Here is a 27,529-nt window from a genome sequence, read left to right as displayed (position 1 = left end):
TGGTTAATATCCTGACTTTTCAGTTTCATTTAAATCACCTGACCAGTATCTAACATATTAAGCAAAGTGATATCATTTAGTAAATACAATGTATAGATCACAAATGCAGATTGATTGATTGATTGAAGGAAACTTAATGCACCCCTGATTTATGATATAGCAATACTCTAATATCTAATTTTTGATTGTATTCAAGTTTCAATTATACAAGCTTCACGTAAGGATGTGTTTTGCTGTGCACATTGAAAAATACCAATCAGTAAACATTACCAAAATTAAACAAACATCTTGCCTTAGAGCACATAACATTGAGTATCAACCACTTGAGACCACCTAATACTTTACACATACCAAAACAAGTGACTAGAAGCTACCATACAAAATTCATATAATGAGCAATATTAGTTTAGAGAGGTGTACTTCTATGGAATTAGTCATTTTCCTAGGGAACAATTTTAAAGAGCAATTGTCTCTCTCTAGGTTTGCATTTATAGAGGATGAAATGCACTACTAGAGAAGAACATAGAAGAACACAGACTACATGGTACTTCTAGATTCTGAAGGCACAAAATTCCCCGATGAAAAAGTCAAGACATCACTGATAGTAGAAATTTTTGTTCTTCTAAAGCTGGCCTACTTTTTGGTTCCCATTTTTTGGTTTTGAAACTATAAAGATTGTGATGCTATAAGAGATGTTGGGTGTAGCTGTAGTCCTGAACTGCAGCCACCCCCTATGCAAGTAAAGCATAGGCTGCTGGGTACGGATGCTCAGTGCCAGGCACAGCATGCTATGGAGGCCCTGCTGGCTAGACACAGTCCACACTGCCACCACACAACCACCATCAGATTTCGAGTACGTTTAAGTTTTGCAATCAGCATAAACAAAAGTCAGGGTCATACTGTAAGTAAGGTTGTAATATATTTGTCCCAACCAGTATTTAGCCATGGACAAGTGTATGTATTTTTCTAAAGCTACAACTAAAAAGGCAGTCAAGGTGAAAATTGTTTACTCAGGGTTGCTTGCTTGGTTACAGTTTATACCCCATCCTGTTTACCCCATACTGTTTCCAAAGTGATTTTTGATATGTAAGATCTATCATCCTGGGTTTGTCACGGTCTGCCCAGGCTGTGGAGCTGCATATCTGTCCTGCTGTAGTTTCTCTGCTTTGCTTTGATCCATTCCTGGATTTTCTTTTGCTTTGTTCTATTTTCCATTCCTTGCTTCTGCTCCGGCTCTTTGCTTCAGCTCTGCTTCCTTTATTAAGTGTGCCCCACCTGTGTGTTCTGTTTGTCTCAGTCTGCAGTCTGCAGTCTAAGGTATGTCTCAGTGCTATGTGTTTGGTTTCCATGTGTGGTTTGTTTTGTATCTTTGTCTGCAGGGATTAGCGTTAGGACCCACCGTCATTGGAGTACTTTGGCGTAGTGGTGGGCTAAGCATACTATGGCCATATCATGTGACGAAATCTCCAATAGTTATCTTGTAGTCCTAGCTAGTTTCTGTATTCATGTTTGTCTGTCTCTTATGTACCTTTGCCCTTCTTCCTTGAATCATCTGAGGATTCCGGTTCCTCTCTCCTCTCCCCATGTCCCAGTTAATATGTCCTATCCTTGCTTATAGGAGAAGCGTCCGAGGGTTCCGGCTCCTCATTCCTTCCCCTGTGTTCCTTGCCTTCTTCCCTGTCCTTTGTTGTGCCCTGTAACATGTATGTCTTGTCAGGTTATGTTTATTCCTTGTCTTGTGCTTGTTTATATCTTTACGCTATTCATGTCATGTTTCTAGCCACTTCTCCTGTATATCCTATATCATGTTTCTTGCCTGGTCTCCCTTTCCTTTGCTGTGTTTTGTGTCTGCTACATTAACCCTTTGCTTAGCTTCCATTCTCCCAGCCTGCAGCATCCTGCACGTGACTCATGTGATATGCTTCATGCCTGCTCCAGGGTGCCTGCAGGATTCGTTTTGTTCTGGACTCCATCTGCTGCCATATCAGGGCGCTGGTGTTTGGCTGCACTACCCTAGTTGCTCAACGCCTGGGCGAGTGTGGTAAACCTGCACCAGGCCCTGCCCCAGACTCCGCTACTGCATCGAGACTCCTGCAAACAACCATCGGGCGCACTGGGTCCTTCCAGCCATCAGCTTGGACCCAGTCCGTGACAGGGTTGAACGTGATGGTTTTTGTATCTTTTTTTCAACCTGTAACCGTCCTGCGCAAACCACTTCATAATACTAGCATTGGAATCTATTCTCTAAAGAAAGAACTTGCAGGGAAGTTAAACATTTAAACTCCCTGATATCACTATCCATTACTGGAGGGGGCAGGGCTTTTTTTGGTACCATTTTATATGCATAGTCTAAAGTCCTTGTGAAAAAAATGTTTGACATTCTCTTCAGGTGCCACTGATGAAAAAAAACAAGATTTATGTTTAGTAACATTACCAAAGTGAAAAAATACTCCACATGTAGAATTTTATAAGGACACAAAATACTCTCTTACATACTACATTATGTTTTTCAATGTTTTATGTTTTGGATTGGGGGGCAGGGAATTCTGTTTTCCCTTTTTGACTTTTGACACTGGTGCTGGGTCTGCATAGACCCTCTGGGAATTCCTTTACATTTAATGTAATTTCTGGCAGCTTGTTCTTGGTTATATCTTTTGAACATATATATATATATATATATATATATATATATATATATATATATATATATATATATATATATATATATATATATATATATATATATATATATACCGTTCTGAATGTATAATTCTTATCACAATAAAGCTTTTTTTAAGTTAAAAGTTTTAATAATACAATATCCAATGTGGTTGCTAGCTGTAGTATCAATTTATTTTATAAGCAATCAGCTCAGTGTAAGTGTGTCATATATAATATACAATGCAAAGAGGTCAGGAAAAGTTGAGGGAGAGTGCCGGCTATGTCCTGAAGTCCACTGGCTGCATAACCCAATAAGGAATTCTATGAAACTCTTTGCAGAGCATTAAAACAGTGTCAGCATATATTCCTTCAGGGTCCTTGCTCAGATGGTTTAGTTATATAACCATTAAACCGTGAACCAGCTTCAAGTCTATAAATTAACCACCAAGTCTGTGACAGTTTGTTAACACCAGTTTGATTCACCCATAATTCCCATCTATCTCTATTCCCATCACGCAACCTTTAACATCTGTCTCTTCTTACAAGCAGAACAATAATTATTTTCCTGATTTTACTTCTCTACACATCTAATTGTCCATGCTGAAAAAAAATAGAATCATATTTAGAATACTGAACGTTACAGAGAGTAACCTTTGGAATTCTGTTATACTTAGTGATTCATAATCTGTTTTTTACATGCAACTCAATTTTGATATACCTAGTGTTGGAACCTTCCTGATATAAAAATGTGTTTCATTTTATGTCTTTTCTCCTTTTCTCACAATGCCCTCTTTCTCTACAATATCATACAGAGTTGCAAAAAAGTATTTGTCCTTTTCCCTTCTATAAATGCCCATTTGTCACATTAAAATGTGATCATCTAATTTTAAGCTGAGGATCACTGTCCTGCTGCATAACCCAACTGCGCTTGAGCTTTAGGTCACAAACTGATGCCCAGGTATTCTCCTCCATAATTTTCTGTCAGAGAGCAGAATTCATGGTTCCATCAATTAACGCAAGCCACCCAGGTCCTGAAGCAGCAAAGCAGCCCTAGACCATCACCAGGGCCGGCCCGACAATGGAGCCGAGTGGGGCAACCGCTCCAAGCCCCTTTTTTTTTTTTTTTTTTTTAAAACGAAAGAGAGAGAAAGGGGCGCCGAGTGGTCAGTACCCGCTCGGCGCCCCTCTCTCTCTCCTCTGCGGCGAGTCTCCCTGTTTGGTCTCGGTGCCGGCTTGTAATGCTGAACGCCGGAAGATTTCCGGCGCTGAGCATTACAAGCCGGCACCGAGAACGAACAGGGAGACTCGCCGCAGGACTGCTGAAAGGTAAGTACAAGGGGGGTGGGCGGCAGGGACGGAGGGAGAGGAAGGGTAGATAAGGGGGGGTGGCAGGGACGGAGGGAGAGGAAGGGTAGATAAGGGGGGGGGCATTTTAAAATTCGCCCCAGGCGGCATTTTGCCTTGGGCCGGCCCTGACCATCACACTACCACCACTGTGTTTGACTGTTGGTATGATGTTCCTACTGTAGAATGCTGTGTAAGCTTTACGCCAGATGTAATTGGACCCACGTTTTCCAAAAACGTGAGACTAGCATTTGTGGTTTTTTGATCAGCAGATCAAGGATGTAGAAGTATATAGTAAGAACATGATATTTATAAATCAAGATATATGTAAATCATTGCAGATATTATCATTGAAGGTGATAACTTCACTCTGATACTGTAAAAGAGTATAAGAATTCACATTTAGTGGTGCAAGGTCATCCCTTTGTCTACCTTTGATAGGGAGAATTTTTCAGATTTGCAACATGACCTCAAGGCATTGATGAATTTAACACTTTTCTAAATGCAAAATTACAAATAAAATGTCTAGTACTGTGGAATGCCCAACCTCACCTTAAAAAAATAATTATTTACAGTTGCTAAATTATTATATTTTTGTGCTGGGAACATTTGATTCTTAAATATTTATGTTGGTTTTTGTGATTAACCTTCACAGGAAATATTAACGTTGCAGATCTAAGGTTTATTTGAAAGTGGCACAACATCTTAAATATGCAGTCATCACCAAATTCCTTTCATCATGCCTAGTGGCAAAATGGAATAGTTCAGACCCCATCAAATATGCACATGTGACTATAGTCTATATAATAATTTAATATTGACATTAAACCACTCAGAACAGTGGGCTTTGTGGCTGTGGGGTGGCATGGCTACCTACAATAGCAATCAATATATAATCAAAGTAAAATCATTGTAATGAAAAGAAAAAAAATAACACTTTACGTTGGTGGTAAATTATCCCCCCACTATGCATTTGCACTCTTTCCTCATCACTCAGCTCCATGACTCATACTGTACATGCCACCAGTCATGCCACTTGGTCGCAGGCACGTCATTGGTCGTTAACTGGCTATTTTTTGTGATGTACCTGGCACGTCACTGGCCGTTAAGGGATCAAAAATGGATTGCCTCTGCTGGAGGAATTAAAGGTTGCCTGTCAATAATAATTAATAATTTCATTAAATAAACCTACCTGTAGTTTGTGTTTTAAACGGGGACACAGCACGTAGCATCTTCAGAGTTATGATTTGATAAATATAGTTAAGTTTCCAAAGTAGAATTATAACATGAAGATGTTCTGTGTGCTGATAGTGTGAACACCAGATAGTGTGATAGGAAACATAGCATGAGGGGATTAAACAGAGCCTGAGGTGTAAGAACAGGTCACCTAATTATCAGGTAGATAGGGTTGTTTGGATCCTGTACACTTGTAATAACATGGAGGGAACCCCAAAGTTGCTAACGTACAACATACATTACATTTATTTATGAAGCGCCGGCAAGCCACCATAACAACAAAATATGATGTATTAAATTATCAGGCAGTTGAACTCTCCTGATGTATTCTCCCATCCCCTCTCCCACCCAAGGCCGGATCCAAGACCCTGGCCTCTGGAGGGGCACTCACTAGCACACACACCCAGACATTTACATACCCACAGACACACATATGTCCAGACACTCACACTAACACATACGCACACAGCCACAAAACACAAATACACCCAGACCCAAAACAATGTACTCAGATACTTGCACTAAACACACATTTAGACACTAACACAACTAGACATTTGACATATGGAGAAAATTCACTGCCTCTGAAGATATTTACTATCAGATATAACAAAAATGTCACATGATTTAAATTAAATATACAGCTGTCATGTTTCAAGAAAAAATAACATTTTCCTCTTTCAAATGGTTTGTTCTCTTTGTTCTTCTCATGAAATCTACACTACAAGTAAAAAATAATGCCCACAACACACCTGACTTGCTGAAGGTCAAAATAAATAATTCAACTTAATATCTTTTGACAAAATCCACAGTCTTCAGTGGAAAGAAAGGTCATGGTTCGCTAAATTGAAAGAAAAGCTTATCTGCTTTTTTCTATAAATGTATTATTTTTCAACATAGGAGAATGAAAAGTAAAACAATGCATAAACTATACATTTAAGATAGTTACAAGATTTCAGTATTTCAGTAAGTTAAGTGTGGTGTAACTAGTCAATGTATGATGTAAAATTGCTTTGGATCAATTAAACCATTAAATTATTGAATATCATGCCTACGTAGCATATATTTGTGTACAAAGCTAGCATTGCTTACTTGCAAATATTTGGAGATAAATAGTTTCTCAACAACATTCTTTTTTTGGCTAAAACTTAAGATCCTCCCAAATAGGGACCCATTGTAAGACAGGAATAGGAAGCGGCTGTCCATTCTGGGTCGAGCATCTAGTATTTGTTTTGCACGATATTCTACCCTTTGGGGATCTCTTGGGGCTCACCCCAAAGGAAAAGGTAGATGCAGACGTGGACATCCTTGTTCCTTTGTGCCTAGTGGGATACCAACTGTGCCCCATTGATGAGGTCAATCTGACACATAAAACACACGTCTGGGGTTTGGTGGTTATCTCGTGCTGGGGAAATTTGCCTCACATTTCAGTTCTGGACTGCTCTTTGCGCAGAATCAGACTGATATATGATGGAGATTTTTCCTCTGTAATGACACAGGAGAGCTAAAACTTGAGATACTCCCAAGCCAGGACCCACTGTAGGACAGGCTATGAAGCGCTGCCTGTTCTTGGTCAAGGACCTCATATTTGTTTTGCACAGTATTCATATTTTGACTGCTATTACTGAACTATCACATACTGATTAAAAGTACCAACATATTATTCTCTGCAAACATATCCATTGATGGATATTGCTATTTGCCCTTTATGTAACTTTACCTAACAAGACGGCTACATGCACGCTACGGCTGTGTATACACAGACAAAAAATTGAATTATCTCAATGAAGGGGTATAATCCAAAATGTTGCTTGTGCCAAGCACCATGGCATGCCATTGATCAAAACAGGAAAACACCAACACTGCTTTTCTTGGTGTAGAATTTGCTATAAAATTAGCCTATTTTATTTAAAGATGAATTGACTCATATTTTTATCTATTTATTTACAGTACACATTGTTGTCAAGGAGATATGAGTAAAATGTATTTGATTATCTTATCATTTAATAAAGCAAAAAAACATTTGCTGGTGAAACAGAATGAGGTGAGGCTGAACTTACAATGTATGTGTCAAGGCAACTGATGGATCAGTGGAGGTATGACGTACACAACAGAGGACAGAGGTTCAACAACATAAAAGACATACTCTCTGTTTATCATACAGGATTAATTTTACTTTTTCTATAGTATTACAATAAAATATTTCAGATATAAAGTTGCCACCTGGCTCTTGCCATTAAGACACAAACATCCTTTTCCTGTTAATCTATATATTTATTACTAATTTAATTACATCATGTTTAAATGGTCAATTAGTAATTCTAAGTGAAAAAAACAGTGCAGCTTAATTTAGGGTAACCTTTCTGTTGACCATAACTGAATTTACAGATTCTGCCTTAAGCAACCTCCAGTGGGGCCATTAATGCAGAGCCGGCCCTTACATGGGTCCCAATGGACCCTGGGTCCACAGGGGTGGTAATTTGCCCGAAGGAGTGTTCATTCGGGAAACATTTGTGAAGAAAGAGAAGGGTTTGTGCACCTCTCTTTCTCCATAAATCTATCTGCATTATTCTAGCATCTCGGTGCGCTTCCACAAAAGAAAGGGCCACGGTGACAGCATCTTGCCTGTTCCTCCAAATGGGGGGAGAGGGTGTGTCTTCAAGCCCCACCCCTTTACAGAAGTGCATCACAGAGCCAGGTTCATGGAGAAGTGCACAAAGATAGAAGAAGAGGCAAGAGAAAAAGCAGAGCTGCAGGAAAGGAGACATGAACACAGAAGCAGCAGGTGGAGAACGTGAGAGAGTGTGAATGAGAGTGTGGTAGAAGGTGAATGAGAGTGTGGGAGAGACTGAGAGTGCGTGATAGAGTTTGGGGTGAGTGAATTTATTAATATAAATATCATGTAACAGAATGGATGGGTGTGGTTTTGTGGGCATGGTTTTGTGTGTGTGGGGGGGGGTGTCAGCATTTCATCCTTGGACCCAGGCTAAGGGTGGCCCTGCCTTAATGTCACTGAAACACCAATGGTAGTTCTGATTTTCACATTCTTCTCAGTCTCATTTTAAACCCCATAAAAAAGCATTCAGGTTCTACACAATAAGAAAACCTCTTCGACATTTTTTTTTTCATCCTCTCTGACATTCGAAATGCTAGAGTGAAAACATACCATTAAGCCATTTAGAATTGTACTGAGCCGTGCGTAAGGGTGGAAGACCTCCAAGGCTACGATAGATTGCAGGATCTCTTCCAGGAAAATCCATTGCAGTTGCTGCATATAATTCTCCATTGGAGGTAAGCAAGGCAGTAGAATTATGTTGAGGGCTATACGGGCAACGGGCCATGCCACTAATCTGATCGTGTATTTCTGTTAGATTGCTAAGCTGCAAGAAAAAAAGAATTCACAATTAGTCCATAATTGTTACATGACTAAATAAATACACAGAACACAAAGAATTCATACTTAAATGTAATCACCTATTAACATCAACATTTTTGAGATTTTATCACCCAGACATTGACAAGAACACTGGAAAAAGCAATTCAGAAAAAGGGTAGCAACTTCTGAAACCTGTTAAATGACTGCTTCATGTCACAATTAGTGGAGACATCAACTAGAAAAGGACACCTGTTTGGATCTAGTGGTAACTAGCAACGTGGAGCTTTTTTTAAGTATTCAAGTTATGGAGTATTTGGGGAACAGTATAAAAGTATAAAAAGTATAAAACGGTGACAATGGAGATTTATTCACATATGCAAACCATTAAAGGCTCCACCAAAACTAAAGTTAATTGACTGATACATGTTCTCTGAAAAAAACACAGAAGATATGTGGAATATATTCCACTTATCTTCCTCTAATTAAGATATTGGAGATTTTTTTCTGCAAAAACAAGGGACCGTCATGAGGGACTAGGTTTGCCCCATCATATGCTACTCTTTTTTTGTTTTTTTGGTAAAGGTCCTTTGTCTTTGGATATATGAATCATTGTTTGGAATGGTCACTATATTAATGATTTACTGTTTACTAGGGATGGTGATTCCCATTTGTTACTTCAAGTGCAACATTTCTTTAACTCTAACATTTTACATTCCAGTTTTACGGCAAACAATTTTTTGGGGGATTTATGTTTGACTATCAGAAAGTGTGCCAATGTCAGGAACCTCTGGCCCTTACCTCTCATGCTAAGGGATCCTCCTTTTCTGCCCACTGTCAAACAGCATAAAAACTCTGCAACTGCAACTGTGATTGCGGGGTAGGCTAAAGCACAGGAAGGCACAGTGTTCCAGGGCTTTGGCTCCTGTGTACCCCATCTTTGCTGTGCTAGAGTGTCTTCTTTGAATTCTCCTTATTTGACCTTTTGCTTGCCTTCTAGTTCATTCTGTTTATCTCTACCATTAACCTCTGCTTGGAATACACATTTGATTGTTTGCCGCCTGCCTTGACCATTCGGACTATTCTTGACTATGTCTTTCGAAGCACGCTTAAGCTCCATCTCTATATAGTTGGTCCTATTTACCTACTACCGCAGACCACCTGGTACGGGTGCCTCTGCTCCAATGCTCCTACACCAACCCTGACAGCCAATGCTGTGTACATGTCTAGTTATCACAAACAATTATTTTATTTTAGAATACCTTACTACATGCATTCAGTGGTCATCCTAAACATATCATTCAAGCTATACCAATCGGCCAATGTTATGGTTTAAAAAGGCCTTGTTCATATATGTCTATGTTTGAGGCACAGAATAGTCATATTAATTAGTTATGGAAGCCAAGTCATCACGTTGTTTTCTCTGCAATTATTCCAAAATGACAAGAATAAAAACAAATCCCAATCTTGTGATGATCATTTAAAAGTTATATATTTTGTTACTGAATATACCCATGGATATAATAATGGACATAGATATGCAAGATTACTAACAAACATCTCCCTATATTGATACGTGACCTTGAATTTAAACAAATGATTCCCAGCACAGAGTGTTTTACTTCTTGTTGGGCTTGTACTGTGGGTCTTTTCCTCCACTAAGGTTAATAAGAAAATAAATTGGCTTAATGTAACAGACATATTCCCTTGTGGAGCTAAGATTTCCAAACCCAGGAAATTGGTTACTAAATCTAATATTGTAAGGTCTTTTACCACAAAAAAAATTAATTATATGAAACATTGTATCAATTATAGGATCACTCATGCAATGCTTTTGATTACTTGCAAATCTTGTGGTATGCAACATGCGTGTTGTGCTTCTCGGGAACTCAAGTGTCAGGGAAAATATATTGGACATAGAGAGTCATAATATTTCCTCACCAGTGGGCTGTCATTTTTTATGCCTTTTTTCTCTTCAGGGCACTGATAAAAATGGACTTAGAGGTGACTCGTTGTAATGGATGAATGACCAGGCCTGAACACAGATCCTGCTGGTATGGCTTACGTTTATCCTTGCTTTAGTACTGGATGCCTACTTCTGCGACCCTTCTGCATTTTGAACTGCCACTTCCAACTTTTGCAGTAGCGCTTACCTCTCAAGCTCCACCCTCTGGTGTCCCGAATCACTAGTAGGAGAAGCTTACTGCGCATGTGCACAATCATGTAGAGTTGTGCGCATGTGCAGTGCTATCAGGATTGAGGTAGAGGTAAGCAGGACAACAAGGTAGAGGGGAATAATCGAGTTGTCCTGCGCAAAAAAGCACTCAATTTTTCCCTCTCTATAATTAGTATATCACCCTGCATTTATAGTAGTTATTCCTTTTCTGGTTACTAAACTGTGCAAAAAATTATTTTATTTGTTTTCACGTACCGTTCTGTTTGTGCATATAGGTGTAAATGCATTTGTTCCACAAGTAAATAGATGATCCCCGCTGACAAGCAAGACACGGATGTAATTTTGGCATTCGTCCTGCAAAATACAAAAAAAAACATTTCCTCAAACATTACAACAGAAATTGTAAGCATACACTAACTTTTGAGTTATATCTGATTTATTAACCTGGTATTTATGCATTTATTTATTTATGTATATATAGTATTCAATAGTATACATTTGTTTATTTTAGGAATTAAAATAGTTTACCACATTACTGTAGTTGCATGAAAACAAGTTGCAAGAAAATGCATCAAATAATGAACGATAAATGGTAATTTATGTTTTGACTAGGTAACTAAAATCACAGACAAGAGAAGAGCAATGACTTAGGAAGCAATACAACAAGAACTCTTTGCACCAGCAAGGATTAGCACAAACTGGAAATTAGGCTAACAAATTATGTGTGATCAGTTGGTGTCATGGAGCTGCATAGGATTCCCCTAATTGCTGTAAAGGGGAACCTCACAGGGAAACCCTCTGCTGTACAGGGGAACCCTCAATTTCTGTGTAGGGGAAGCATGCTGTTGAGGTCACCAGTGACTTCACAGAGCTTCCCCTGTACTAATAGAGATTCCTGGGGTCATAAACGATCTCAAAGTGGATCTCTATCCACAGTGCACTGCTCCCTGATAGAGAACAGTGTAAAAAGAAAGTTTAACAAAAACATAAAAAGTACAGAAACAAGTTAAAAAAAGCGAAATAAATATATATTGGGGAGAAGGGCAACTCCATATTAATGCCCATGCAAAGCACATAATGCTAAATAGAGATGCTCTAATGTTATTAATGGCAGAAAAAAACATGCAAAGCAGTATAGAGCATGCTCTAAGAGCCTTTAGGGTCATTAAAAGTACTCTGAAACAGCAAAACAGCAAGCAATACGGTCTTGGTAGTACAATTTAAGCGTGGAATTTAAGCAATGCCTTGGCCCCAATATTCCCACAGTGGGACCACACATGGGATACGTCATCAAGACAAAGCGAAATAAATTCAGTAGTGGTTTGAAAATTCTCGTAAAGACTCCAGTCTGGGGCTCAAAGCAGCTGCCCTTTTAGCAAAGGGTTGCTACCCGGACAGTGTTTTACAGGCACAGGCCCTTACAAGCTGGTGCCGGCATAGGTAAAATTTCGGCAACCCAAAGCCAGTATTGTTTGTAGCAGCAGGGGGAGCAGGAGGCATTCTTATTCAAAAGGGCGGAATTTCCTCTTCTGCTGCCAACTCTCTGTTTAGACATTCCCCCTCCTTCCGTTCCTGCTCCCTCTGATATGGAGCATCTCATGGAGCATCCCATTTTGCATCTGTTGAAGATCCCAGCTTTACTCAATGTAAGAGGGAGGAATAGGGAGCAGTGAGAGGAGTGTGTGATAGGCGTAAGGTGTATTGTGTGATAGTTGGGTATGATAGCGTGATGTGTGATGACTGGGTGTGATGAGGGCTAGCTAGGTGTAATAGACACTAGATGTGATGGCTGGGTGTCATAAGAGTTGTGTGTGATTGGAGTGAGGTATGATGGGTGTGATGTGCGATGGGAGGGAAAGTAGTAAGATTTGATGGGTATGAGGTCTGATATGCATCTATGCTCTCACACACACTTAGACATACACATCCATGCTCACACACCCTTTACATTGAAATGCATGCTCAACTACACTTATACATAGACATTCATGGTCACATACACTCATATATTGCATTAGAACCTGCATTAGGCACCCAACCGGACATTTATACAGCGCCCCCAGCCACATATATACGGCGTGATGGTGGTGGTGGTTGGCTCTCCAATCAATATTAAAGATGGGAAAAGAAAAATGCACGAAGCTAGTCCCAGGCTCAAATAATACAAACGTGTGAAATGAAGAATACCAAACAGGTGTGGGCATGCTGCAAATACAGTGTAATTGGCTGTACAATGTATACAAGAAACAAAAACTGTCTGCACTTCTCACCCTAATAAAGTTGGCAAAAAATATATAAACATAATATAAATGAGAGGTTTCAGTTATACGAGTTGGACAAAACATTATGACGTGGCAGATGAGCTTAATTATGCTGAGAAAAACATCATTAAAAGCATGTTTCCTTATATTGCAGTAGTTCTTTTTTCTGAAGAGGCAGATGTCAGTCATGTCTTTCACATAGTGCACCATATTAAAAAAGGTTATCCAAAATAAAGTCACTGTGAATGCACATTTACTTTACATTTTTGATGAATGTATTGATTTTGTGTTTTTTCTGTGACATAAAATAAATCTATAATGGCCTCACTTTTGATAAGGTTTAACGCAATATATGGCTTTGGAATTTGCTTCAAACTACTGCACAAATTGATACTTTAATGTTTACTTACCTTTTCAATTGTACTTTTATTTTAAAAACATGAGAGGGCTGGCAAGGGATAAATAAGCATTTTCAGCATGTCTTAGTCATATTTTTTTTTTTTTAAATCTCATCTACACAATATGCAGCCTGAACAAAGGTCAGTATTTTTCAGTGTGACTTTAGCCTTTTTTATGCTATAATATGTGTTTTATTTAAGTTGTTTTTTTCTGCTTTATGGATTTTTAAGGAAACCATTAAGGGTATATGGACAAAAAAATAAAAAACAATATTCATGATCCAAGCAATGGTAAGTGTCTTGTATAGTGATTTAACATTGCAAAATTTAAGCAAATATCAATGAAGTATTGCATTTATTTGTTTGCTCTTCTTTTCTACCACAAAAGTTATTTTATGTATGATGGAATAATTAGGTTTATTTAGTTTGCCAAACATGGTATAAATTGTTGGTACTTTGTCTTAATTTATCACAAAGTTTGCATAGCCTTCAAGCTACAATTATCTTACAGTCCATCAAAAGAAAACCTGGAATGTTGATGTAGGACAATAAGTGGGAAGTGACATTAGAGCGCAAATGCCCATATTTCATACAGTATCTAGATGATTATGTCAGCTGGAAAATATCCTCAACAATGCAAACTATGCAGACTTTGCACCCACTCATTTACTTCCCAAATACCAAATTTTAGGCATTTTCAGCATTTTTTCTGTGTGTAAATTCTAAAAAGTAATAGACATTTTTCAAATAACAGGACCTAATTGATATTTTATAGTGGGCATGAGAGTATGATTTCAATTCTATATGTTTATTATTTATAATTTACGTTTTCTCATAACTTGTGACCAAAATGATTTAAAAAAAATAATAATAATTTAGACATGCTTTTTCTATAAGCTACATAACCATCCATCTATGAAGAACATATGATGGGTAACCACAAATCTAAGTGTGGACATTTTCTTGTAATGTGACAACCCACATTTACAGTTTGTAATGCTTCTTAACCTCAACTGAATCTGCACCATTGACTTGTGTGTTTTATGGAAGATAATTATAACATAATACCAACGTCAAACAATTTTTTAGCCCATTTGTTAAAGTTTTGCATAGTACGACCTTTACTTAGGTCGTAAATTGTGAAGAAGGTCTCTTCTTTTTATAAATATTTTCAGTAACTACTTTGAAATGTATTTGACACCCACACATATAACATTTTACAGTAGCTCAAGTTCCCCAAAAGAAATAGTGCTGTATTTAAGGATTGATTTGGTGTTTAAATTGCTATTGATTTCTACCAGTGTCATTATATATGTTCCGAATTCCGCTAGCTGATTCTTTTCATAGCCACTACCCAATGTGATTATTGTCAGGATGCGATTATGGTCAGGTTACGATCTGAAGCTTTGTAGTTAAATTGCTCTTAAGCTTTGGGTTATTATTCTATCGTAGTTTATTGAATTCCAGTTCTGTGAACTAATGTGTATCATAATTGAAAAAATAAACATTTGTTAATTATTCAATAACTTACAGTATTTCTTCGTAATGTCTTAATCTAATAAATTCCTGGATTGCTCAGCTTTAAAAGCACTGCCAAAAGAGAGTGAATATCTGTTTTCTCAACAAGATCTGACATATACATTTTAGTAACATATATTTCATAGCTATGCCAAAGAAAAAAAACAACATTTCAAGCAGCTATTAGAAGACTCTAAAAATGAGTAGGGTGAATGTGGCATTTTCCCCAGAGGCATTGGTGGCAAGGTTTTCTCACTTGCAGCTAAAGTGCTGCCGCACTGAGCTACTGTGTAAAGATCCCCAGCCAGGAAGCTGCAGCTACAAGAAAAGAGATGCTATACAGGTAGGAGCTTGGAGCTGTGTCATAGTTGGTCATTGTGTGTATGCATGTGTGTATTTTGTGGTAATAGAAACATAGAAAGATAAAAATTTATTGCAGATAAGAACCACTCGCCCATCTAGTCCGCCCATTTTTCCTGATGAAAGACTCAGATCAATGCTTGTTCCTGTCTTCGATTCAGGATAGCTTGGTGTAAAACTTGGCTTTAGTGAACATGTGAGGTGGACTTTTGTACTTTTAGTAAATAGACCCAAATATGTTTTTCCCTTGTTTAAATATTATAAATTATTTTTGTTTTATCACACTAATCATACAGATATGATTAACCGCACATTGTAATCAATATTACTAAATCCTTAGTGTGAGGAGGGCCTGGAAACTCTTACTACTGCCACAATCACCTATAAAGATATACAGTTACTGTTTTGTGAAATGATCTGGTTTCAACATTAATGCATTAATAAATGTTGTATCACGTCAGTTTACAAAATCATGACTTGTAAGCTTTTGTTTGAAACTAAACTTTCTTTGAAAAGCAGAAGAGTCACAACAAATCAATTAAGCATTAATCATAGCCCCCTATAATCTATGCAATTAATACCACAAAATTGACTCAACTGCCAACGTTTAAATTAGTTGCTCGGTCATATCCATCATGGTATGCGTAAGATCACCAAGTTCATTTCACACAGGATCAGAATGTTAATAGCTTGGGCAATGTAAAGAGCAAAAATCAAGCTCTGAGAAAGTAAACATATTTCTCCATTATGATTTTAGGTATCCATTAACTGAAGCCACAGCAGCAAAAGATTCTAATACTTTATAAACACAACATTAACTAGGGCAGATAAAAAACGTTTCAGGAAATAGCCATGTAGCAAATGATGAAAATCAGCTGTCCTTAATTTATTTCCTCCTCATTAATTATGTATAACAAACAATTTTGCCTGTAGCAAAACATTTGTTACAAAGCAATGTGTGATCGTTATTAAGCGTCTTCCATATTAATGGGAGTTGCAAGATAGAACGATAATAGCACATAGATGCATCACTTTAACTTCCATTATTACAGGCTGTTAAGCACCTAGAGTTTAATTAGTGCAAGGGAAGAACACCCTGCTGCCCCCTGCCACCAAGCGTTTTACTCCTTCATTCTACCTTCCAATTTAATTCTGTGGTGGTGACAGTATGGCCAGAAATATCTGCCTCTTTTATCACAAATCTGTTTTTGCGTCACACTCTATACATAAATCAAAGTGTTCTACAGCCCTAAATGTCACAATAACATTTCTAGCATATAAACAACAAAACAGTGTTAATAAATGCAGATACGTGCTTCTTCTTTAAAACATAAAAAAGCACCCCTCTGAAAATTACAAATGTTGGGAGGTATGCAAACTTTTAGTGCCAAAATAAAATGTATGAACTGATTACACACAGGATAGAAAACAAACACCCTACATATATATATTTAATAAACTATGCATTATATCAAAAGAACTACAACAAAGCCCCTTGAAGGGTGTATAGAAGCACAGGGTCAGTCAATTAAATGTATATTCTTGATCATAAAATAGAAACTTGGGCAAGAAATAAATACACACTGTAGCCGTTAAAAACTCTGGAAATGAGCCATAAAATACTATGTCAAGTCATAACATTCTATAATAATGGAAACATTTCTAAGCAGTTTCACATTATTTTTGTAATAAATTATACATTCTTAACCTAAGCCAAAACACTGACACTTACAAATATAATAGTTATTTTTTCAGTAATATGTAGGGAATACTTTGAATTTCCACTGAGGGTTTACTAATGCATTTAAAAGTCTGTGAAAACATAAAAAAAAAACAATTTCACGAAGAATATATTCTAAGGGATCAGATACTGAATACCCTTTTCATCTCTTCATCTATTTAGAGAGCAGCAATGTTCCAGAAGCATTTACCATGATAATTAGATAGATGTTCTTCATTAAAAGTTGAATAGATGGCAATGGCTTTTACAACTGAGGGCTTTAAAACATATTTCAGTGATTGAGCAAGCAAGAATCTGGCACCGTATCAGCCTAAAACACTTTAATGTAATTATCACTAAATCCGTAGATACAGTCAAAGCACATCTACTTTCTGTTGCTATATAATGATGATTCCCCAAGCCAGGCCAACAAATAACTGCTGATCTCGTACAGTCTTTATGTCAATTTTAAGTGCAATGGTATCCAACATATAGAAGATATATATATATATATATAATATGAAAAGTGAAGAAAATGAACTGTAATTTCAGAACAAATATTCTACATCAAACAAGAACTTGTGAATGTCACACATTCTAAACAATTCATTTTTTGGAAATACAGCTCTATGCAAATTGTGTATTGAGAGGCAAGGAGGTCACCTGCAATGCAGTTAATTTTGCACAGAGCTTTAGTCACTTGAACAGTTTCTCTTTTAGATATTGATTTCTACCATTAGAAAATATCAGTTCCTATGTTAGAGAAAATAAGGTTCAACTATCCTACGATGATATATTAGAATATACACAACCTGTGAAACTTACCTTAGTTTTCCCTTTGCTGTAGCATGCGGTTTTGGTTGTTTCATCACAATCCCATTCTACCATCTAAAAAAACAAAAAAAAGTTACAATGAGTGATATGGTTTAATTTACTAACATTATAAACATTTATAAACATTATCCCCTTAACAAGCTGTTTTTAAATTTTCGTGACATTAACATTTCTGTAGTGTTTGTGTTTAGCTGTCATTATCTCATTTACAGTAGCCACAAATTGTTTTTTGCAGGACATAAAGGGCTTTCTTGTGATCATATCATCTAATTTACTATAAAGCATAATACATAGGGCAGGGGCGTCCAACCTGCGGCCCTCCAGCTGCTGCAGGACTAGATCTCCCATAATGCTCTTTCAGCTAAGGGGCTGGCTGAGCAGGATGGGAGATGTAGTCCTGCAGCAGATGGAGGGCCGCAGGTTGGACGCCCCTGACATATGGTGAAAAATTAAAAAATAAACCCTTTTTCTGAATTTTATTTGAAAAAAAAAAGCATTTATCTAATTACAAAAGCCAATAGAAAAAACAGCTAAACAGATTCTAATATTTTTCCTGAGTTTAGAAATATTTTTTCTATTTTTGTGTGCAAGTTATAGGGCAATAAGTGCAAGTAGCGTATTGCTATTTCAAAACCATTTTTTTTTTCAAATCTTGGTCCCATGTCTTTTTTGGGACATCTTTGAAGCCGGCCAAGTTAATCCCCCCCCATCAAACCATGTATTTTTTAAAACTAGACACCACAGGGTATTTACTAGACTTGGGTGCCGGCCAACTCTTCGTGTTCGTCTTCATGGGGAAAAAAAAATCTTCGTATTCCATGAATATTTGCCCGTTCCTGTGTTCGGTCTCCCCACTCCAAGAGTTCCCCGCTCCAAGGTCTGTACGAACGACCAATACAGTCACTCCAAGAGTTAAAGTTAAAGGTAGGTGAACCTACGAATTTCTGCTTCTGTTATCTACAGAGCATCGCAGGAGTTAACGAGAGCGGGAATCAATAGGTTCGCCGTCATGGCCCTTTAATTCCTTAAGGCGAACCTACTGATTTCCGCTCCTGTTAACCCCTGCGATGCTGCGTAGATAAGGTAGACTAGATGGGGAAGGGACCAGGGAGATTAGCAAACGAAGACGATCATGAAGATTCTTCGTGTTGTGGTGTTGTGTGTCTTCGTATACGTTTTGCCGCCACCATGTTCACTTGTTCAGTATTCAGGCTAAACAACGAAAACGCACCCTTCGTGTTCGTTTTTATATTTGCCCGAATACGAATGCAGAAGTCTAGTATTTACCCCCATCAAACCATATATTTTTTGAGAATTAGACACCTCAGAGTACTTCAAATGCTGGTGTTTTAACTATTTCTTTGCACTAAGACTACCACTACTGCAGTAGTACCGTACTGGCTCGGATATAGGCCGCCCTCGTATATAGGCCGCACCCTAAAAGTTGGGTGCTTTTTTAAAGAAAAAGTTTTTTAATAGACATGCTGCCACTCTGTCCCCCCCCCGAGATATGCTGCCACTCTGTCCTCCCCCCCAAGATATGCTGCCACTCTGTCCCCCCGAGATATGCTGCCACTGTCCTCCCCCCGAGATATGCTGCCACTGTCCCCCCCCCGAGATATGCTGCCACTGTCCTCCTCCTCCCGCCCGAGATATGCTGCCACTCTGCCCCCCCCCGACTTACCAGAGCAGACTCCCAGGTGTCTTGCGGGGCCGGCGGAGGACATCTACGCAATAGGCGTATACAACTTCCAGTGCCGGCACTCAGCGGATGTGCCAGCACCGGAAGTTGTATACGTGTATTGCGTAGATGTCCCCCGCCGGCCCCGCAAGACACCCGGGAGTTTGCTCTGGTAAGTCTTGGGGGCAGAGGTAAAACGCATCGTGCGGACGTTCACCGGCTGTGGCGATGCGCGTAAACAACCTCCGCTGCCGGCACGTCTGCACGATGTGCTTTAACAATCTCCCTTGCCGGGACTCCCCCCGTGGGAATTCCCGGCAAGGGAGATTGCTAAAGCACATCGTGCAGACGTGCCGGGAGCGGAGGCTGTGTACTCGCATTGCTGGTTAACGTCTGCACGATGTGCTTAGACAACCCCCCGCGGGAAGTGCTGGCAGGGGAGGCTGTCTGAGAGTATCAGAGAGTAGGATACAGGTCCCCTGCACCGCTGCGGGGGATCTATATCCTAACCCTGCTGCCTGCCCGGCGCCCGGAACTGCATGCCCCGGGCGTCGGGCGCTAGACCCCGAATATAGGCCGCACTCCCACTTTAAAGACTTAAAGTGGGGGAAAAAAGTGCGGCCTATATTCGAGCCAATACGGTATTTTTTGAGGGATTGTTGTTATACATTGTACTTCAAGTATGGACTTTAAGCTCCTGGTATTCCTCACTGCCAAAAACACACCCCAACATCTCTTGAGTACAGTGACATCATCCATCCATAGGTTTGTTGGGTTGCCTGGGAGTAAAAGGCCACATTTTGGAGGTGCGCATTTTTCAATTTGGAATTTTGACATCTGGTTACCCTGCAACTACCCCCAAGGTTGGACATCTTTGAAGCAGGCCAGTTCAATCCCCTGCAGGGATTACAGAGATTTTAATTTTACAGAGATTCAAATCCTTCAGAGAATCTCACTGACACAATAATGTTATAAATAAATACATTAATAATCTTCACTGCCCCCCAGGATTTAGATCCCCATTAGTGTGCCCCCTTTACCTCTAACTGCACAATAAGTTAACTTTATTAAATTAATTTAATTAACCCTCAGTCCTCAGCATTAAATTAACCCTAAAGACCCCATTAACCATAACTGCCCCTAAATTGACCCCAAACACCCCATTAACCATAACTGCCCTTAAATTAACCCTAAACACCCCATTAACCATAACTGTCCCTTTTATTTATGAAAGTATGGTGTCAGTGATATTCTCTGAATCATTCTCTGAATGATTCGAATCTCTGAAAGATCTGAATCTCTGAAAGATTCGAATTTCTGAAGGATTCTCTGAAGGACTCTGCCTCCAGTGACATCACCAGAGTAGGCAGGCAGGAGGGTTCATTGACTGTAATGAAAGGGGCGGGGCGAATCGTGAGTGTGACTGCAGAACGGGACTGGGAAATAGTAACTGTGAGTCACACTAAATGATCCGAAGATTGTTCAGCTCATTGTTCAGCAAGAATAATAATTACAAAATCAGGACCTCAACCATAAAGTAAATTATTAAATAGTAAAAACCTCAGAGTGTCATTTTGGGCAGATGGTCCAGCATTATACAAGCAGATGGCTCTGCTAATCAAATACTGGCAAATGTTAAAACAAAAATGTCTTAAATGACACTGTGCCAAAAATTTGCATCTACATGTTTTCTTTTATTGTCTGTTTGCTTTCATATTTTATTTCATGTGTTTCAATAACCTTTGAGGAATAGTGAAATTGTTGTGACAACTGAAAAAATATTTTATGGTGCTACATATCTCAGTGTTTAGAGCTACCCCCCTTTCATCTCATTTCATATAATTTATTGAAAATGATGATATCAAGGACAGCTATGTTTGTTTCAATGATAGAAAGGATCATCATTATTTTTTATATTTTTGTATGGTTCCCCTGATGGTGACATCACTGAATTATTGTTTTTAAATGTTACCAAATTTTTATTTATTTTATCAAATATTTTTTTTTTCATTTTTTTTATATTTTAGTAATCACATTGCGATTAGAAAGCTGGGCTCCATTGACTTGCATGGTTGAATGCAGTACCTGTATTCAACCAACAAACAAGCCCACCGTGTGGGCTGGAAGACCAACCTTCGCGTGGTGCGGAAGACCACCATGTGTGCTTGCACACACCGTGCTCAGTGAGTCTCTTCGTCCCGCCCCTTTCAAGACTTAACGCTCAAGGGGGCGGGCTCACAGAAGAGTTCCTCGTGACAGGGACAGAATTGTCACGACAGAGGAGAGCGGGGAAAAAAGAAAAGCGAAAATGTAATTATTTAAAAAAATTGTTAGGGGTTCGAGGAAAGTGGACCTATATTTAAGGGAGAGGGGGGGAATTCTCTTGGGACATCAGTAATTTTTGTCGTTGGAAAAAAAAATCCTGGCTCCTAACTTTTTTAGCTTGCTCCTAGATTCAAAACAAATTTGTCAAGCCCTGAGGTAGACAAAGCCCCGGGGCCGGATGGTATACACCGATGGGTACTTAAAGAACTAAGCCAGGCTCTGGCCAGACCAATTTTTTTTGGATTTCCAGGGATCCTTTGATTTCAGGCATGGTGCTCTCAGATTGACGTAAAGATGATGTGGTGCCCATATTTAAAAAGGTATTAAAATCGCAGCCAGGCAATGCAGACCTGTAAGTTTGTCATCTGTGGTGGGAAAACTGTTTGAAGGGTTACTAAAGGAACATATTAAAATGTAATCTTGAACAGTAATTTCATTAGCAGGATCCAACACGGCTTTGTGAGAGACAGATCTTGTCAAACTAAAGTGCATTCTATGAAGAAGTGAGTAGAAATAGTGGTGGTAAATTCTCAAACTGGACGTATGTTATAAGTGGAGAACCTCAGGGATCTGTCCTGGGTCCGGTTCTTTTTAATTTGTTTATTAATGATCTCCCAGTGGGCATAGGGAGCCAGGTTTCAGTGTTTGCTGGTAATAAAGGCTGAACTAGATGTTTCTTCATTGCAAGAGGACTTGGATAAATTGGGTAACTGGGCAGATAAATGGCATATGAGATTCAATGTAGACAAATGTAAAATTTGGGCATAATAATAAGAATGCAATGTATCATTTAAATTATGTTTTCTTGGGGAAATCTACTAATGAAAAAGAATTGAGAGTAATTGTAGACAATAGACTTAGCAGTAGTGCACAGTGCCAGCTAGCAGCTGCAAAGGCAAATATGATATTGGCATGTATTAAAATGAGTATTGACTCAGGGGATTAAGATATTATTCGGCCTCTTTACAGGTCCATGGTAAGACCCCACCTTGAATATGCAGTTCAACGGTGGCCGCCTTTTCTTAAAAAAGACATGGTACTAGAGAAAGTTCTGAGGAGGGCCACAATGCTAATAAAGTTAATGGAAAGTTTTAGTTATAAAGAAAGGCTAGAAAAGTTACATTTGTACACATTAGAGAAACGGCATCTTAGAGGGGATATGATAATGTTTTCTAAATATGTACAGGGCCCATACAAAAGGCTCTTTAACCCCTTAATGACAAAACCCGTACATGCACAGGCTCAAAATGCATTGTTTTCAATGGGTTTAGGGACCGCCCATTGTCCTTAAGGGGTTAAAGACCTGTTCATTAATGGAACATTGCAAAGGACAAGAGGTCACCCACTAAGTCTTGAAGAAAGGAGACTTAGTCTATGACAGGCAAGGGGATTTTTTTATAGTAAGGACAATAAAAGTATGGAATTCACTGCCTGAAGAGGTGGTGCTAGCAAATACATTAGATGCCTTTAAAAGGGGCCTGGAAACTTTTTTAATGAAGCAGAACACAGAGGGCTATGCATGATAGAATCGGAATTAATATTTATTTAGTGCTTGTTGATCCAAGAATAAATCTTATTGCCATTTGGAGTAAAGAAGGTTTTTTTTGTCCCATTGAAAGCACAGTTCGAAATTGGTGACATAAGGCACTTTTTTGCCTTCTATTAGATCAACAGCGGTTAACAAGGAATAGGAATTGGAATAGGGTTGAGCTTGATGGATGCAAGTCTTTCCTCAACCTAAACTACTATAAGCTATAATGATAACATATATCACCCTTGTTACAGACACACAAGGTAACACACCCAGGTTAAAATGGCAATTAAAGGTTCATTTTCCACCTGTGGGTTTTTAACCCCTCCGTGACAAAGGCTGATTTTATTCTTTGTACCCTTCATGACATTTCTGCGCTGCTCGTGTTTAGCTGTAATTTTCTTCTTTCTCGTTTACTGAACCCACACAAGTTATATACTGTTTTTTTAGGACAAGAAGGGCTTTCATTAGATGACATTGTTTTGATTGTATCATATCATTTACTATTAAAAAAATATAAAATATGGTGAAAAATTTACAAAAAAATGACTTATGACTAATGAAAAAAAACAGCTAAACAGATTCTACTATTCATCCTGAGTTTAGAAATACCCAATGTTTTTATGTTTTGCTATTTCGAACCATTTTTTCCAAATCTGGTAATCCCCCCCCCCCCATTTTTGGTTTTGGGTATCTTTGAAGCCGGTCAATGCAATTTACCAATCAAAGCATATATTTTTGAAAACTAGACACCAAGGTATTTCAAATGCTGGTATTTTAACTCTTTCCATGCACTAATTCTACCACCAGTCTTTGTCAAACTTTGTGGTAGTCATGTTTTGCGTTTATTTTTTCACACACATTTTACTTCAGGTATCAATTAACAGGTCCTGGTATATGTCACATATAAAACACCACAGTATGTGTTCAACATCTCCCGAGTACAGTGATACCCCACATGAATGGGTTTGCCTGGCTGTTTGGGGGCAAAAGGGCCACATTTGGGGCATGCGCATTTTTCAATGTTGAACTTTGGCATTTGGTGATCCACTGCCCATGCCCTATTTGGTACATCTTTGAGCCCAGCCACTTCAACCATATATTTTTGAAAACTAGACACCCCAGGTTATTTCAAATGCTGGTATTTTAACTCTTTGCATGCACACCTTTTACCACCAGCATTTTACCACCAGCATTTTTTCAAAGTTTGCAGTAGTATTTTTTGTGTGTATTTTTCCCCACACACCTACTTCAGGTATGAATTTACAGCTCTGGTATATGTCCCTGTCACACGACAACCCAATATGTGTTCAGCAACATCTCCTGAGTACAGTGATACATGCATGGGTTTGGCGGGTTTTTGGGAACTAAAATGCCACATTTGGGACATGTGCATTTTTCTAATTGGAAATTAGACGTGTGGCCATCCTTCCCCCTGTGTTAATAGGGACATTGTTGAAACCTGCCAATTCAATTTACCCCATCAAATCATACATTTTTTAAAAGTAGACACTCCATGGGCATTTAACATGCCAGTATTTTAACTCTTTTCATGTGAGAATTGTTTTAAGCTAAAGCGCTAATTTTAGGACTTGCTCACAAAAGTATATATATATATATATATATATATATATATTATTTTTGCCTTTTTTAATTTTATTTTTACATTTTTTTGGAACTTGAAGGTTCCCCTGATGGTGACATCAGTGGGAAATTATTTTTACATTTTACTGTTTTTTTTTAAACTATTTTTTTATATATATACATTGATTTTACTAAAGCTGGGCTCCATTGACTTGCATGGTTGAATGCAGTACCTGTATTCAATCTGCAAGTGGAGCCAGATTCTCAGGAGGGTCTGGAGAGACACTCCTGAGAACTCTTTTCAACTCCGTTGTTTTTTTTAAAGGACGCCGCCATCTTTCAAGTGGCAAAATCACTTGCAGTGGTGGTTGTGACCACTCTCCGGAGCGGTCACGGCGTGTCCTGGGGTGGGAGTTCAGTGTCGGTGAATGCCTCGTAATCGGGCATTTCAGCAACACCTTTGAAGTTTAGGAGGCGATCTTTGTCAATTGTTGTTAACCCCTCATTTTCGGGTAACATGCACGGGCCGTCAATTGTCATTAAGGGGTTAAATTGCAATTAGTGTCTGTGTATAAGTAGTCAATCAGTTTGTTAGCTCTCATGTGGATGCACTGAGCAGGCTAGATACTGAGCCATGAGGAGCAGAAAAGAACTGTCAAAAGACTTGCGTAACGAGATCATGGAACTTTATAAAGATGGAAAAGGATATGAAAGATTTCCAAAGCCTTCAAAATGCCAGTGAGTACAGTCATGGCCAAAAGTTTTTACACAAGAATTACACAAGTATTGGTCTTCACAAAGTTTGCTGCTTCAGTGTTCTTAGATATTTTTGTCAGATGTTACTATGGTATACTGAAGTATAAGTACAAGCATTTTATACGTGTCAAAGGCTTTTATTGACAATTACATTAAGTTTATGTAAAGAGTCAATATTTGCAGTGTTGACCCTTCTTTTTCAAGACTTCTGCAAACCGCCCTGGAATGCTGTCAATTAACTTCTGGGCCACATCCTGACTTATGGCAGGCAATTCTTGCATAATCAATGCTTGGAGTTTGTCCGAATTTGTGGGTTTTTGTTTGTCCACCCGCCTCTTGAGGATTGACCACAAGTTTTTTTTTCCTTGCTCTTTTTTATGAAAGACTTATGTTTGTACTTGTCAGACATTACTTCTTAAGAAGCCTTATGGTGAAACATGTCAGGTCTCCTTCACATTGTGTTATTGGCAAACATGCATTGTATTATTATTTATTATATATTGTTTTATATAGTGCCATCATATTCTATAGCGCTGTACAATGGGTAAATATGGCATAACAAGTAAAATATAACACAACAATTTGACGTCCAATGCAACAGTTGAGAAGATTACTCAAATTTTGTTTTATGCTTTGTTGGTGATTTTTATATCATTAGAGTATGCTTTACATGTACTATTTATATTAAGTTTATGTCTATACATACCTGGTGTTTTGAGTGCTAGTTTCTATTAGTGCTATCACTATCATTTATATTGAATACAACACGAAATACAGCAAGAAATTATGGATCTGTTTATGTTTTAGCCAACAAAGCTTCCCTTGTTATATCTGTGATGTAAAAAAACCCCAACTTTTTGCAGACACATCTATTTTCAAAACAAAGGTTTTGTTCACTCTGACAACAGCCATAAAGGATTAACTGGAATAGATGTTGGCACAAGTACTAAGTGTTTTATGTATGATTAAATATTTTCCTGTAATATTTTTCAGTTTACATACTTTTATATGTGCAGGCTTGTATAGGGACCTAGTACTGCACTACATGGGCTTGTAGGTATGTTTAAATGCAATACATTGTAATGGCACAATTTAGATACATGGAAAAGCACTACATATCCCACTTTATTAAAAAAGAGGCAGGTTGCAAATGTACCTTTCAAATGACTTTTGAAACGGTTATGTTACTATTTTACTGTGTCACAGAATTCAGATAAATATTAGACTTAATTTACTGTTTTAATAAGGTCCTTTGTGTTATTGGTTGGCCCCTTTAGACAATATTTAATACTCACTGCCAATGTAAGCACAAGTGGTATTGTTTCCATAAATTTCCAAGGGGTTAGTGAAGGCTGTACGTAGAATATTTATAATGAAACTTTCCAGGCATCCTGTACTTTTACTACACTTTATAATGTAGTAAATTATTATTAGCAGTTGTATTGCTTCAGAGAACTATTTTGTAATACAGGCAATAAATGCATGGTCTCAGGAAAATTAGATATTTTTTTTATAAAAACAGAACTGGATGTATGCTGTCTTGTGGAGAATATTTTGACTAGGGGAGAAATGGAATACGCAAGATAAAGTTTGCAGGAGACTTAAAATAACAAAATAATTTGTCTTCCTATGTATGTGCACAAGGCCTGGGTGAGTGATGACAGTTCACGGACTATTATAGGCTTGGTACACATACGATGGGGCTAAATGTCACAATTATACAAAAGAAACACAACCTAGCAAGATTATATTACTCTATACAATTGTAGAC

General features: G+C 38.3%; 1 protein-coding gene across 1 annotated transcript in view; it reads right to left on the bottom strand.

Moving 5' to 3' along the window:
- Positions 1 to 27,529, bottom strand: part of SEMA5A (semaphorin 5A) — a 148,528-nt gene that overhangs the window by 36,905 nt on the left and 84,094 nt on the right. Inside the window, exons 6-8 of the mRNA XM_053466346.1 lie at positions 17,873 to 17,935; positions 11,046 to 11,144; positions 8,408 to 8,621 (exon numbers count right to left, since the gene is read on the bottom strand). Of these exons, the coding sequence (XP_053322321.1) occupies positions 8,408 to 8,621; positions 11,046 to 11,144; positions 17,873 to 17,935 (376 nt within the window). The remainder of the gene's footprint in view (positions 1 to 8,407; positions 8,622 to 11,045; positions 11,145 to 17,872; positions 17,936 to 27,529) is intronic.

Source organism: Spea bombifrons, chromosome 5, assembly GCF_027358695.1.
Source record: "Spea bombifrons isolate aSpeBom1 chromosome 5, aSpeBom1.2.pri, whole genome shotgun sequence".
NCBI lineage: Eukaryota > Metazoa > Chordata > Amphibia > Anura > Pelobatidae > Spea > Spea bombifrons.
This window is presented reverse-complemented; position numbering and strand designations above follow the sequence as displayed.